Below are 16,831 nucleotides of genomic sequence, written 5' to 3'. Positions count from 1 at the left end.
TTGTCTTAGAGATTATATATAGTGTGGGTTTTTATTTATTTTAGTAATTAAGATATTCACATACTTATAAATGCAAAACAATACCAATATGAAGTATTATCTTTTCATTCTAATAAAGTCATATCTTTTGTAAGTCTAAACAGTATATGACAGACTTCTCTTCATCTTCCATGTATGTACTTTTAAGTTATGTGTGTGTTTGTGTGTGTGTGTGTGTGTGTGTGTGTGTGTGTGTACACATGGCAGGAGGATAACCAGTTACAAGCCAACTTTGGCTACATAAGCAAATTTAAGGTCAGGCAGCCTGAGCTACACACTGAGGAAAAGACATCATACTATGCACATTGGCTGTTTTGTCTGTTAACCTTGTTCTTGGGTGGCATGCTGTTCATAACTTTACATTCTCGTATCTACATGAGGATTAGGGTTACTTAGAGCTGACTGGTGACTGGTACCTTTCACTATTCAGAGCAACTGTAATAAGTAACCTTACATAGGGATGACTATCACTTGGGAGGGTATATCTGAAGTATAAATTCTAAATATAAATGTCTAGGTCAAAAGATAGATGCATAGGTAATACTAAATGATTCCTCTCACAAATTATACCACTGATATTCCTATTTCTATATATCTTTCTCAGTACTTTGAACTATACATTTTCTTATCTTTGTAAATATTGTGGGGTTTTTTCACAATGTAATTTCAAAGTATATTACTTTTACTCTGCGTTACGTTGACTGTTTTCTTTATTTCATTTTTTATTGATATTTATTGAGCTCTACATTTTTCTCTGCTCCCCTCCCTGCCTCTTCCCTCCTCCCTTCAACCCTTCCCCAAGGTCCCCATGCTCCCAATTTACTCAGGAGATCTTGCCTTTTTATACTTTCTACTTCCCATGTAGACATTAACAGTTTTCAATGATCTTAGGCAACCTCTTCTTAGTCTCTGACTGTTTATCTATTTGGTTATTGGACTCTAATTTATGGAAGTTTTTATTTACTAAAGAAATCACCCCTTTTTCTACTTACTGTTTACAAGACCACAATGACACTCTTAACTGCTGTGCAGTTACTGCCAGATGTAACACAAACTGAGCCAGAAGTTTCATTTTCAACAGCTGAGGGGGATTAGCCATGAATGTGAGAATGGGAAGCTGTTGGATCAACCATTGGAGGTAGTAACTAGGGCAAAAACAGCCTCCTGAAAGATGATGCCTTCTCCTTGCTGTGCAGAAATTTTTTTAATTATTTAATAACCTTTTTCTGGGTTCATTATTGCTAGAGGGGATACAGAGTTTCTCCTTGGCTAGGTTTAAGTTGATGCGATGTAATGTTGAGCTATTTGCAGAGCCATGTCTGAATGTTTTGAGGCCAAGGACTGCCTGGACAATGTAGCAAACCTTCTTCTGAAAAAACAACATTACATACGTATATTAATGCCCTCTAAATGTCTCGGGGCTCCTTTGTTAAACTCCACTTTGGCTACCTCTCTCCAAAATCTGACCTTTTGTCCTGTTTCACACACACACACACACACACACACACACACACACACACACACACACATTCACGTTTGTGGTGAGAAAACAAACTTAACTAAAAATAGGGCTTCCCCACCCCCCGCCATGAAACAAAAGAGAAAACTTGTATGTTTCCTAGATTCTAAGAAATAACTCAGATTTTCTATAAAAGGCAGTTTCTAAAGGAAGTCTAAAGATTGAAGTGGCCCTAAGATAAAACCAAGTTCCTTTAAGCATAGAACCTATAGAAGTAAAACTTTTGAGTGAATCAGAGTGGTTTTGTTATAGGTTTTATTGTTGTTTGTTTTTATTTACTAATGTTTGCCTGGACATCAAACTCAACACGCGAATTTTACTCTCTTTGTTTCTTTTTGGGTTTTCATTTTGTTTTTAAATATGAGGAAAAACAGGCTGCCTTCCAACTCCAGAACTTCCTGCCTTAGCTTCTCAATGCTGGGATTATAGGTGTAGGCCACCATGTCTGGCTATGTTTTGAAAATATTTTAACTTATTCTCTTAGAATTTTTCATAAAGATTAGTAAAATAAGATGCTGTGTCCTTAATATTGAATTAAGTAAACTAACTGCAGTGCTTGGTGTTGATAGTACAAAGCCATGCACATTTTCTCAAAATGAAACATAATTAACTCTTTCTAGGCTTTATTTCTTAAAAGGTTTAGTGCTGGAGATCTGCTGTTAAAGTAGAGCAGTGGGACAACTTTAGGGAGCCTGTGGCCACCGTCCTGATTTAGGCAGTGGTAGAAATCAAGTGATTACTTTACCATCATTGCTTTAGTTATACTGTTTATTGTGTCTGTCAGAATCCTACAGAATTTGATTTTTATATCATAGGTCACAGTTAGACTTAAGTTTAATTAAAGGTTGTAGTTACATGCATTTACATGAAGTAAATTTCAGGCTGGATAGTTGGCTCAGCTGTTAAGAGCACTTGTTGCTCTTTCAAAAGAACCAGACTCGATTCCTAGCACCTACATGTCAGCACAGCCACAAGTAACTAGTTACTGAAGATCTGGCGACCTTTTCTGACCTCCAAAGGCACCAGGCACATAGACAGTATATCTTTTTTTTTTTTTTTTTTTTTTTTTTTTTGCTTTTTCGAGACAGGGTTTCTCTGTGGCTTTGGAGCCTGTCCTGGAACTAGCTCTATAGACCAGGCTGGTCTCGAACTCACAGAGATCCACCTGCCTCTGCCTCCCGAGTGCTGGGATTAAAGGCGTGCACCACCATCGCCCGGCTAGACAGTGTATCTTAGTTACTGTTCTATTGCTGTGAAAAGACACCATGAGCAAGACAAATCTTATAAAAGCATTTAATTGGGGGTTGCTGACAGTTTTAGAGGGTGAGACCATGACTATCATATCAGGAAGCAGGCAGTCATGGCACTGGAACAATACATAGAAACTTTATGTCCTGGTATGCGGGCAGCAGGCAGAGAGAGAAGGAGGGGTGGAGACTGGGCCTGATAGGAGCTTTTGAAACCTTAAAGTCCACCCCCATTGATACTACTCCTCTAGCAGAGTCACACATCCTAATCCTTCCCAAACAGTTCAACTAATTGGGGACCAGACAGTTAAACATATGAGCCTATGTGGACCATTCTCATTCAGACCACCATCCATATATATATATATATATATATATATATATATATATGCATATATATATGCAAACAAACACTCATATACATAAAAATAAATAAATATTTTTTAAAGTCATCATCAGGCTGGTGAGGTAGTTCAGTAGATAAAGAACTTGCTGTGCAAACAAGAGGCTTTGTTCATGTGGTAATGTATGTCTGTAATCCCAGACCTAGGGCCAGGGAAATGATAAGAGAATCTCAGAAGGTTGTGGGCCAGCCAGTCTAGCCAAAGTGGAATTGAGGTCCAGTGAGAAATATTATCTTGAAAAATAAGTTGGTGGCCAGGTGTTGGTGGTGCATGCCTTTAATCCCAGTACTCAGGAAGCAGAGTCAGGTGGATCTCTGAGTTTGAGACCAGCCTGGTCTACAGAGTGAGTTCCAGGACTGCAAGGACTGTTTCACAGCGAAACCCTGTCTTTAAAAAAAAAAGACAAAGGAAGGGACAGAGAAAAAGAGAGAGAGGGAAGAAGGGAGGGAGGGAGGGAGGGAACAAGTAGATGTTCCCAGAGGTTTGATTCCCAACATCCACATGGCTTCTCACAGGTTCTGTAACTCCCATCCCAGAGATCTGACACCTTCTTCTGGCCTCTGAATATAGATGTAAAAATACTCAATAAAATACTGACAAACCAAATCCAAGAACACATTTTAAAAAAATCATCCACCAGCCAGGCCTTTAATCTGAGCACTTGGGAGGCAGAGGCAGGCGGATCTCTGTGAGTTAGAGGCCAGCCTGGTCTACAAGAGCTAGTTCCAGGACAGGCTCCAAAGCTACAGAGAAACCTTGTCTCGAAAAAAACAACAACAACAACAGAAAAATCAAGTCGGCTTCATTCCAGAGATGTAGGGATGGTTCAACATATGAAAATCTATCAATATAATTCATCACATAAATAAACTGAAAGAAAAAAACATATGATCATCTCATTAGATACTGAAAAAGCATTTGACAAAATCCAACACCCCTTCATGATAAAGCTCTTGGAGAGATCAGGGATACAAGGAACATACTAAACATAGTAAAAAGCAATATACAGCAAGCCGACAGCCAATATCAAATTAAATGGAGAGAAACTAAAAGCAATTCCACTAAAAATCAGGAACAAGACAAGGCTGTCCATTCTTTCCATATCTCTTCAATATAGTTCTTGAAGTTCTGGCTAAAAAAAAGATCAAGGGGATTCAAATTGGAAAGGAAGAAGTCAAACTTTAGTTATTTGCAAATGATATGATGTATATATGAGTGACCCCAAAAATTCTACCAGGGAACTCCTGCAGCTGATAAATACTTTCAGTAATGTGGCAGGATACAAGATCAACTCAAAAAAAAAAAAATCAGTAGACCTCCTCTATACAAATGATAAACAGGCTGAGAAAGAAATCAGAAAAATGTCACCTTTCACAATAGCAGCAAATAACAATACCTTGGGGTAACACTAACCAAGGAAGCTTCAACAAAAACTTTTAGTCTTTGATGAAAAAAATTGAAGAAGATATCAGAAAATGGAATGATCTCCCATGTTCTTGGATAGATAGGATCAACATAATAGAAATGGCAAACCTTCCAAAAGCAATCTATAGATTCAATGCAATCCCCACGTCAAAATCCCAACACAGTTCTTCATAGACCTTGAAAGAACAATAATCAACTTCATATGGAAAAACAAAAAACCCAGAATAGCCAAAACAATCCTGTACAATAAAGGAACTTCTGGAGGCATCACCACCACAAACATCAAGCTCTATTATAGAGCTACAATAATGAAACAGCTTGATACTGGCATAAAAACAGAGAATCAAAGACCTGGATTTTAATCCACACACCTGTGAACACCTGATTTTTGACAAATAAGCTAAAATTATACAATGGAAAAAAGAAAGCATCTTCAACAAATGGTGCTGGCATAACCGAATGTCAACATGTAGAAGAATGAAAATAGATCCATATCTATCCCCATGCATAAAACTCAAGTCCAAATGGATTAAAGACCTCAATATAAATCTGAATACTTTTTTCTCTTTTACATTATTAGTATCTGTACTACTGTAATTCATTAATCAGTGCCTGAGTTTCTGGAATTTAGATTGTTTTTAGTTTTCCCTAGTGTAAATAGTTTAGAGATGGCCATAAAACTTCCAGAAAGCTTCTACGTGGGGCTAGAGAAATGAGATGGCTTAGTCATCAAGAGCATTGCCTGCCCTTCCTGAGGACCTGAGTTCAGTTCCCAGCGTCCATATGGTGACTCACAACATCTGTAATTCCAGTTCCAGAGGATCTGGCCTCCTTGGGCACTGAGTGCATGCAGTGCATAGACATAAATGCGAACAAAATATCCATACACATAAAATAATTTTTAAAAGTTATAGATAACTTTTCTGAGGTGCATTTTTCTAAGCTAATTTCTCTAAGGGCTCTACCTACAAGCTGCAGCGGTCTTTCAGTGTCTCCTCTTGCCTTTTGTGGATCTATTTTATCTTCTGATTGTTGCACTCATTTCATGGTATATGCTGAAAAAGCAGCTAACCAAAATGAGGTTATCTTTAAAATAGTAACTTCTGACAATGCTTCCTTCCCTTTAGTCAGCATGTGTACAGGAAACACCCAGTTCGGTTTTGAGTCAAACCCTTTTTCTCATTCGCTTTTTATTATATGTAGACACCTTCCCTCTGGATCATCGGAATAATATTTTTGGGGAAGTCTCACTCTCCTGTATAATGTATTACTTCTGAAATATCACCTGATCCTCTTTTGTGACAGTAAGCTCTTTCTCTTCAATCAGGATTGCCTGAACTAGAATTAGAAGCAATCGATAACCAGTTCGGACAACCAGGAGCAGGCGATCAGATTCCATGGGCAAATAATACTGTGACGACAATAAATCAGAATAAACCAGACGAGTAAGTGAGACACTTTACATTTTGTACACTATCAGATATCAGCCTCTAAGCCAGGAACTACTGCCCCCAAAACTGGATTCCAGTCTGCACTAGTAATTTTGAGCTATAAATTGATGTGAATGTTTCATTAAAAGGGGGTTGCCAGAGGACATAGTCAAGCAGATTCATTTACAGTGTGATCACGAGGCAGTTATACTTTGTAATCACCACAAGATTGATATGGTGTGCAGGTCTCATTTTACATTTCAGTGTCTTGCATTTCTTTGATTTCCATGTATTCCTGAGACCTGTAGATAAACTAGCCTTCATATACTAGTTATGTTGCCTTTAAAACTTTTAGCTGTGGGTTATTTTGTCCATCATTTGTCTTTGTTTGGAGAAAGAATATGTAAGGAAAGAAAATATATCTGCTCAGTGGTCCATTCTCATTGAAATTAATTTCTCAATTCACACAGGCATCTGTGTTTTGCAACACAGACTACATCTCATCCATGGCAATCAAAGGAAAAATGAATTTTGAACATTATCTGAACTGTTTTCCTTTACATTTTCTCAAAATAATAATTCTTTGTCATATTGCTCATGTAATTATATTTTTATTATTTTCTATACATGCCTAAGTTTTACTCTTTGGTTAATATCAGTTTGGATTAGACTGCATGTTGTCTTATGAATCAGTGAACAATTTGATTTTTTTGAGCCACTACCTACTAGCTAGTATATGAGCTACCAGCATGTAAACAATTTTCAACTTAATTTCTTTTGTGTGTAATAGTCACTTTATATCATCAAGATAATTTAGTCACCTTTGAAAGCATAAATAAATTTACTGTTTTGACTTTGATTCAGTCATAGTAATTAATGGTATTCACACAATAAATAGAATAAAAATAAATCTGAAGGTCTAGAGAGATGGTTCACTGGATAAAGTGTTACCAAACAAGCATGAAAACCCAAGTGTGGATCCCAGAACCAACATTTAAAAGAAAAGAAAAGAAGGAAGGGAAGGGGAAAGGGGATGAAGGAAGGAAGAAAGAGAGGGATGGAGGGAGGAAAAAACAGAGAGCTAGAAAGGACTCTTTGGGGGGAGTTTTCAAGACAGGGTTTCTCTGTGAAACAGTCCTGGCTGTTCTGAAACTCACTTTATGAACCAAGATAGCCTCGAACTCACAGAGATTCGCCTGCCTCTGCCTTTCAAGTGCTGGGATTAGAGGCATGCACTACTACCACCTGGCTTCTTAAGAACTCTTTATGAGAAATGGTTCAGCAGTTAAGAGCACTGTCCTTTCAGAGAATCCAGGTTTGGTTCCCAGCGCTCATATCAGGTGGCTCCCAACCACCTGCCACTCAGTTCCTAATGATCCACCACCCTTCCCTGGCTTTTCCAGACATCTGCACAGTCATGGTGCACATACACGTACTCATTCACAGACACAGACACATAGATGAATAAATAAATCTTCAAAAAGTATTTCCCATTTCTTAATTATATTTGGTTCATTTTTTAGGATACTTCTTTAAGCGAACATGAAGAATATGGAAATTTTAAGTACAGTAGTTGGCAAAAGAATGGAAATTGCAGTCAAGCTATACATTAAATATTATTTTGTATCTAGAAAGATGACTCAGTGGATAAAATGCTTTCTTATGTAAATGTGAAGATTTGAGTTCAGATTCCTAGAACCCATTGAAACCTGGGTGTGCTGGATCTATAATCCCACTCTGGGAGGCAGAGACAAGATGCACTCTTGTCTTACTGGCCAGCCAGTCTAGCCAATTCGTGAGACTGCTTGTCAGAGACTGAAGTGAAGGCATATAGAGAAAGGCATCTAACATCAACCTCTGGGGGCTGTCTTAACCCTACACACATACGGGGTTATACATGCATACCAAAACAAATGCACGTACATCCGAACACATGGTCTCTGAATTCTGCACACTAATTATAGAACATTTCATTGCCAGCATCATAACAGAACTTTCTAAAATCAGATTTGTGCATATATGTATGTGTTTGCATTTGCACTCTTAAAATTGAATCATTTTTTTTCCTGCCTTTCTCATCTTCTGCTGCCACAGCCAATGCATTAGCTCACAATTAGATGAGCTTCTCTGCCCACCAACAACAGTAGAAGGAAGAAACGACGAGAAGGCCCTCCTGGAACAACTGGTGTCCTTCCTCAGTGGCAAAGATGAAACGGAGCTGGCTGAGCTAGACAGAGCGCTGGGGATCGACAAACTTGTCCAGGTGCTTGTTCAGTCTTTGCCTGAGTGACCAGAGTAATTTTAAATCAATGGTCTCTTAGGATGATGAGCTTCCAAAGAGCATGAATTCAGAATGAACACATTCTAATACTTTCTAGAGATAACTTGCTCCCAGATGAAAATTTATGTAGACATACATGTCATTGTTGCCAGACTTTGTTTATAAAATATTTTGGCTTCTCTTTCAACAGGGAGGTGGATTAGATGTATTGTCCGAGAGGTTCCCACCACAGCAAGCAACGCCCCCTCTGATGATGGAAGAAAGACCAGCCCTCTACCCCCAGCCATACTCATCTCCTTCTCCTTCCGCCAGCCTCCCTGGCCCTTTCCAAGGCATGGTCAGGCAGAAGCCTTCCCTGGGGACCATGCCAGTTCAAGTGGCACCTCCCCGAGGCACCTTTTCACCCAGCATGGGCATGCAGCCCCGGCAGACTCTAAACAGACCTCCAGCTGCACCCAACCAGCTGCGACTTCAGCTACAGCAGCGGTTACAGGGACAGCAGCAGGTGAGTGCTGTCCTCTCAGTTTTTCTTCTCCAGCTTCTCTGCCAAAGCTCTCTGTGATGAGTCAGTCGCTGCAGTGAAAGTGCCTGGGCCACTCCCAGACCTTGGTAAAAGACTCAAAAGCTATCCTGGGGGAGAGGGGAGCGGGAGAAAAGGTGGGAGGGAGAACTGTGGTTGGAATGTAAAATAAAATTTTAAAAAAATTTAAAGGGCTGGAGAGATGGCTCAGTGGTTAAGAGCATTGCCTACTCTTCCAAAGGTCCTGAGTTCAATTCCCAGCAACCACATGGTGGCTTACAACCATCTTTAAAGAGGTCTGGTGCCCTCTTCTGGCCTGCAGACATGCACACAGACAGAATATTATATACACAATAAATAAATAAATATTTAAAAAAAAATTTAAAAAATCATTTTTAAAAAAGCCATCCTAGGATAGCTAGGATATGAGTAAAAGATCTTTTTATTAAAGAATGCTAATTGTAGCAAAGTATTACAGCTTAAAGGTAATATAATTTTGTTTTTTTAAAGATACAAACTATTTTTAGATTAGATATCACATAATTGCTAAGTTAATAAAGAGAACTGTAGCTTAGTTTATAAAGTAGAACAAGAAATACCATTGGATTGTTGATACAAAGTAAAATTTGTGTTATTTAAAGTTAGTGAGATTAAAATCTAGTGATATTATGAATTAAATAAAAGATACATTTGCGGACCTGGGACTTGTACATGATTTAAATGTCTCATATGACAGAAAATGAATTGATGTAGTGCTATAAATATTTAAGATTGTATTAGCAACAGACAGGGAGGTGACCATCGAGGAGCACAGAGGCAAATGGTATATAGTGCCATGTCTAAGAATCATGGCAGGGGATGTCGGTCATGTATATTTTCTTGAGTTTCTAGAAAAGTATTTGAAGAAATTGCCTAGAACTGTACTAACTCAGGAAGGACAATAAATGTTAGAAAACTAGGACAGTGGTGGAAGGCGTTCCCAGCAGCTCACTGTCCTTTGTTCAGTCCACACATCCTAGAGAAAGGAAGGGCAGTGTGGCATAATGGCTGTAAGAGTAACTGCTTCTGAATGTAAAAACAGTCAGACAATTCCTTTGCCTCCTAAAGAACATATAGATCCAACAAGAGAATGTAAAGCTCTCAGCACAATGCTTGATATAGTGTAGTATTTAATGAGTACTAGCTTTATAAATTATATTCAGCAAATATAATAAACAATGTAAACATATTTCTATTCAATAAACAGAGGGCGATGATGATGGAGAAGACAAGGAGAGATGAAATGGGAAAGGAGTGTGTTTGAATAAAGCACTCAGTGATGAATTAAGAAGTGAGAGAAAGAAATAAAAGTCATAGTCTTAAACTGTACTAAAGAGAAAAAACTTCTTGCTGGACTTGCTGGTTTATGGTTATTGTTGTAGGTGTGGTTTCTGTTTTTGTTTTGCTAGCTTTTCAGACAAGGTCCGCATTGCCCAGGCTGTCCTCAAACAGAATTCTCCCACTTCAACCTACCAAGAGCTGAGACCACAGGGGGAGCGTCATCACAGCCAGATCTGTCATTCACTTTCAGAAAAGGAAGTAATAGTAGAAATGCTGAGCATCTTAATTAGGCACACTTGGAGTGCTACTCTAAGTACCCTAAAAGATAAAAATAGTAGATCATACAAGGAACTTCAGTAATCAAAACTGCCTATGTTTGTGTTTGTGCCTCTCTGACACACTGAATCACAGGCAAGCAGTGTGCTGAGTGCTAAGTCAGAAGAGTAGAGTTATGCTTATGCAGTTTACAAGCAGCTCAAGTTAAAAAAATAGGGCCTGAAGCTAGAGATTCAGTAAGCAAGGCCCAATGTGGAATGAGGTCAGGTTCCTGAGTTAATGAAACAATGTTTCATATTCAGTTCAGGGAAAAAAGCTGGGTTTGCGTCCATTTGTTCCTAAAGTGGCAGGTGGCTAATGAGCAGACTACTGCAAAGAATATCCATGAGATGAGGCTGCAGCAGAGGAGAATGCCGGGCTCTGCTTGCTTGAAGGCTTGTTCAAAGTGGGAAGTATTTTCGACTCAAACAGAAAGTTTCTTTCTGTATACTTACGGTCATGATCTTTTGAGGGTAGTCCGTGCATAGGTTGGGTGCCAAGAGTCCCTTTGATTTCTTTTTAAAAGCATCTTTATTTTTAAGCAATTGTGAATGCTTTATCTTATTCCACTAGGCTTGAAATTTGTATTTTTAACATTTCTATATTGTATCAACCTTTTCTAATAGTCTTATTTTTTTCTGATCCATGTAAGTCAGAAAATAAATGAATCAAGAATTAAGAGGTAAACTGTTAGGCAATGAGAAACTCAATCACTGCTCCTGGATTTTCATTTTTATAGAACTCTAATAGGCTTTCTTCTTATATATAGCCCAATAAAACATATCCACAATTATCCATTTGTATAATTTACAAGTTATGAAATATTAAATAAGCATCAAGTAACATTCCTGAATTTCATGGCATATGCCTATGTTACCAGCTACTCCCAATGCAGGAGGATCATTGGAGCCCATCAGTTTAAAACAAATCTGGGTAACAGTGAGAACCTAGTCTTATAGCTCAGAAGCAGAGTACTTGCATAGCATGTTCTAGGGTCAGAACTCATCACTGCAACAACAATAATAAAAACAACAGTATAATGTTATTGGTCCTAGCCCTTTGAAGGGATTATTCTTACCAAATTATATTGAGGGAGAAAGTTTTAATCTATAGATTATTTACAAGAAATCTTCCAGGTGTAGTTTATTATTATCTGATAAAGTAAAGGGTTGCCTAGACCTGTGACACCAGCCTGATCTAAACAGAACTTCCATACCAGTCCCCTACAGATTATTCTGGGAAATAAATGTTGATAATTGTAAATCAGAAAAAAAGATTTGTGATGAACAAGTTGCAGTCTACCCCTTCTTGGAGATGCACAATGTGCTTTGGCCAATTAAAGGCGCATAAAATTACTGCAGTAAATAAATCTGTTTCACCTTATGTAACCCTCATTTCCAATACGTCCTACAGCACAGTATGCTATTTTCCTGGCACATCTATTAATATCCTGCAGAACAATGTTCTTTAGAACACCAATTTGGGAAATGTGGGTCTAAAGTGATTACTTCTTCTAGTTAAATAAATAATCCATTTTCTCAGAGCATTTGTTTCTTATGTAATTCTCTCTGGCTAATGATATCATGTTGGATTTTCCCCAAGTATATATAAAGATCCAAGTGAGAGTGCTGCCCGGGGCCTTGGCTTTCCATTTTCTCTCAGACCTTTCAGGGCTGTTCTCGGCTTTTCATTTATGATATTTTAAGATCTAAAGCTGATTCTTTTCATTTAATATCATACTTCCCTTAAGTAACTATTCACATGCTTTCAAAAGTACACTAATGTTGTACGTGTGTATATTTATGTGTATTTCCTACCTTAAATGTTCCGAACACAACAACTGTCTGATAGAGAGTGGGAGTTATTAGTCTTTTGGCAAATAGAATGGGAGGTGTTACTAACCCTATACTACTAAAACTTTTCATTAGTAAGTAAAGTGTGTGTCATGCCATGTTTGCCTATGGAGGTGTCATCCTTTCTTGTCTTCGTTTTCCTAGTTGATGCACCAAAACCGGCAAGCCATCTTGAACCAGTTTGCAGCAACTACTCCTGTTGGCATGAACATGAGGTCAGGCATGCAGCAACAGATCACACCTCAGGTAAGACAGAAGCCAGGCATTGGTAAACTTCTCTAACACAAGCAGTGTTTCTCAGCATTGGCTCGAGTACTGCTGAAATGGCCTGGGGGATCAGCTTTAAATGATGTTTGTGGGGTAAACTGCTTCCAGAATGAATTAGTAGGCAATGAATTAGTAGCCTACTTGTCATGCTCTTTCTGTTACTTCACCTAAAGGCAAAGGTTCTGTGTTTCATTTTACTGTTTTTGTTACTGTTTCATGATACTGGATGGTCAAGTAGAAAACTATACACTTTGACCAACCTAAACATCAGCATTTTCTGGCTTTGTTTTAATTTCTTTAGAAGATTTTTCTTTTATAAATAATGACATTTGATTTATTATTTTATAAATTTGCACATACATGCACACAATATTTTTTGATAATTTCATACCAGTATTATCCTCTCTTTTCCCACTCATTTTTTATTTTTTATTTTATTTCTTAAAAACAAAAACAAAGTTTCTTTTTTCATTTTACATATTAATCCCAGTTCCCACTCCTTCCCCTCCTCCCATTCCCTGCACTTTCCCCTCCACCCCAAAAAGCAATGTGTCTTACCTTCTCTGAGGTTTATTTATTTTGAAGATCCTTGTTTATAAACCTAAAGTCATAGAATTTTGCACTTAAAAATAACTGGTTGGGGGCCAGTGATGTCACATGGTGGGTAAAGACATTTCCTCAGAGCCTGGCAACCTGAATTCGCTAGAAGGAAAACATCCACTCCACAAAGTTGTCTTCTGACCACTACATATGCAGTCTGGCACACATGCACACACACACACAAGAATACAGTAAACCCTTTTAGAAGAACTGAATGGATCCAGGTGTGATTATCCCAAGCACTTGAGATGAAGCAAAAGAACCCCAAGTTTAAGACCAATCTGGGATAGCTGGCAAAACTATACAATCCCTGGGGTTTCACTCTTGAAAGAAAGAAAGAAAGAAAGAAAGAAAGAAAGAAAGAAAGAAAGACAGACTATATGGCCTTGATGAATGGATCACTTCCATATGTTTTTAATATTTTTACTTAAGCAACTTAAGTTTTCTTAGACCAAGGTGATGATGTAAATATTGAGAGACAAGAATTGTAAAGAAGAATGATAATCAAACAAAATCCTTCATGGACTGGAGAGATGGCTCAGCAGATAGGAGCACTGGCTGTTCTTCCAGACGCCCCATGTTTGATTCCCAGATTACAGGAATCTGTAGTCAGGGAATCTGTAACTCCAGTTCCAGAGGATCTGACACTTTTGGCCTCCAGGAGTACCTGCACTCATGTCCACATCCCATGTACAGATATACACACTTTCACATAATTAAAAACAATAAAATAATGGGACTGGAGAGATGGCTTAAAAGAGTACCCGCTGTTATTATTCCAAAGGTCCCAAGTTCAATTCCCAGTACTCACATGGCAGCTCACACTTGTCTGATCTATAATGGATTCTAATGCCCTCTTATGGTGTACAGGCATACATAAAGGCATAGTACATCCATATATGTAAAATACATAAATAAATAAATCTTTAAAAAAAATGGGCTAAAGATTAATAATGACTTTGTGGATAAGAGCACTGACTACTCTTCCAAAGGACCCAGATTCAATTTCCAGCACCCACATGGCAGCTCACAACTGTCTGTAACTCCAGTTCCAGGGAATCTGACCCCCTCTTCTGGCCCATGGTACATAGACATACATGAAGGCAGACCACCCATACACATAAAATAAAACTAAAGAATCTTAAAAATAAAATAAAACAAAACAATAAAAATAATCTTTAGATTCTTCATGAAATGAATCTTGATAAACTTGGGACAAATTCAGGAAGCTACTACTACTAATCAAAAAGGCGGTGCTGATGAGGCTGCTTCTAAAACAGATATGAGCATCTTCATGAGTCCAAATTTGAGTCTCTTCATCTTTTAAGTTATAAACCTTAATATTGAATCCCGTGTAGGAATAGCTAGGTTGTAAGGAAACAAGACCCCACTTTAGCAATTCACATGATTTCTGTCAGAAAACCATGTTTCAGGGTTTTGCAAAGTGGACAACATCTAGTTGGCAGGTTTCGTTTTAAGGAATATATAGGAAAATGCATATATATATATATATATGCATGCTTCAATCAGATCCTCTGTCTGAAATGACATCTTCTGAAGAAGGCATTATTGATATGCCAGGCTGCTTTTCATGTGAGAACGAAAAGTGATTTCAGCCTAATTCACCACCTCTTTCCCCATCCATAATCGTGTAGCTATTAAGCCACTTATGATAATGCCTAGAGTATTATTATGCTGCATAATGATATAAAATAGCTGTTTCCATTTACTTCTGCTGATGATCTTATTTCTAGTTAATTATTTTCTTTTTAAATGATAATTTGCTAGGCACTGAATCTTCCAATTTGTGGTTTTCCACATTTTAATGGCATTTATAAGTTTTCCTAAGCATAAAGGTAATATCTATTTATTATAAATAATTTGAGAACTGCAGAAAAGAATAATAAAGAAAATCAGCATCACTTTCAATCATACTTTATTCATTTAAACAGAGTGCAACAGTAAAGACAAGGAAGAAGGAGGACGACTGTGACTCTGTAGAGAAACACAGAAGTGCATTGGAAATGGAGGTCTCACTGTGTTAGGGAGAACTCACAGTCTCACTGTGTTAGGGTGAACTCACGGTCTAGCTGTGTTAGGGTGAACTCACAGGCTGTGTGAGGGTGAACTCACAGTCTAGCTGTGTTAGGGTGAACTCACAGTCTAGCTGTGTTAGGGTGAACTCACAGGCTGTGTTAGGGTGAACTCACAGTCTAGCTGTGTGAGGGTGAACTCATAGGCTGTGTTAGGGTGAACTCACAGTCTCACTGTGTTAGGGTGAACTCAGGCTGTGTTAGGGTGAACTCATAGGCTGTGTTAGGGTGAACTCATAGGCTGTGTTAGGGTGAACTCATAGGCTGTGTTAGGGTGAACTCATAGGCTGTGTTAGGGTGAACTCATAGGCTGTGTTAGGGTGAACTCATAGGCTGTGTTAGGGTGAACTCATAGGCTGTGTTAGGGTGAACTCATAGGCTGTGTTAGGGTGAACTCACAGGCTGTGTTAGGGTGAACTCACAGTCTAGCTGTGTGAGGATGAACTCATAGGCTGTGTTAGGGTGAACTCACGGTCTCACTGTGTTAGGGTGAACTCATAGGCTGTGTTAGGGTGAACTCATAGGCTGTGTTAGGGTGAACTCACAGTCTAGCTGTGTGAGGGTGAACTCATAGGCTGTGTTAGGGTGAACTCATAGGCTGTGTTAGGGTGAACTCACGGTCTCACTGTGTTAGGGTGAACTCAGGCTGTGTTAGGGTGAACTCATAGGCTGTGTTAGGGTGAACTCATAGGCTGTTTTAGGGTGAACTCACAGTCTAGCTGTGTGAGGGTGAACTCATAGGCTGTGTTAGAGTGAACTCACGGTCTCACTGTGTTAGGGTGAACTCATAGGCTGTGTTAGGGTGAACTCATAGGCTGTTTTAGGGTGAACTCACAGTCTAGCTGTGTGAGGGTGAACTCATAGGCTGTGTTAGGGTGAACTCACAGTCTAGCTGTGTTAGGGTGAACTCATAGGCTGTGTTAGGGTGAACTCATAGGCTGTGTTAGGGTGAACTCATAGGCTGTGTTAGGGTGAACTCATAGGCTGTGTTAGGGTGAACTCATAGGCTGTGTGAGGATGAACTCATAGGCTGTGTTAGGGTGAACTCACGGTCTCACTGTGTTAGGGTGAACTCATAGGCTGTGTTAGGGTGAACTCATAGGCTGTGTTAGGGTGAACTCACAGTCTAGCTGTGTGAGGGTGAACTCATAGGCTGTGTTAGGGTGAACTCATAGGCTGTGTTAGGGTGAACTCACGGTCTCACTGTGTTAGGGTGAACTCAGGCTGTGTTAGGGTGAACTCATAGGCTGTGTTAGGGTGAACTCACAGGCTGTTTTAGGGTGAACTCACAGTCTAGCTGTGTGAGGGTGAACTCATAGGCTGTGTTAGAGTGAACTCACGGTCTCACCGTGTTAGGGTGAACTCATAGGCTGTGTTAGGGTGAACTCATAGGCTGTGTTAGGGTGAACTCACAGTCTAGCTGTGTTAGGGTGAACTCATAGGCTGTGTTAGGGTGAACTCATAGGCTGTGTTAGGGTGAACTCATAGGCTGTGTTAGGGTGAACTCATAGGCTGTGT

The 16,831-nt window shown here is 38.9% G+C and overlaps 1 protein-coding gene across 8 annotated transcripts in view; it reads left to right on the top strand.

Annotated features, from left to right (window-relative positions):
• The window catches only part of LOC121439592 (nuclear receptor coactivator 1), a 222,209-nt gene that overhangs the window by 178,780 nt on the left and 26,598 nt on the right, over positions 1–16,831 (top strand). For all 8 annotated transcript variants that reach the window (XM_041640118.1, XM_041640122.1, XM_041640121.1 and 5 more), the window contains 4 exons: positions 5,962–6,079; positions 8,159–8,327; positions 8,536–8,850; positions 12,498–12,599. In XM_041640118.1, coding sequence (XP_041496052.1) covers positions 5,962–6,079; positions 8,159–8,327; positions 8,536–8,850; positions 12,498–12,599 — 704 coding nt within the window. The remainder of the gene's footprint in view (positions 1–5,961; positions 6,080–8,158; positions 8,328–8,535; positions 8,851–12,497; positions 12,600–16,831) is intronic.

Source organism: Microtus oregoni, unplaced genomic scaffold, assembly GCF_018167655.1.
Source record: "Microtus oregoni isolate MIOR12 unplaced genomic scaffold, Mior012 000062F_ref0000492, whole genome shotgun sequence".
Taxonomy (NCBI): Eukaryota; Metazoa; Chordata; class Mammalia; order Rodentia; family Cricetidae; genus Microtus; species Microtus oregoni.
This window is presented reverse-complemented; position numbering and strand designations above follow the sequence as displayed.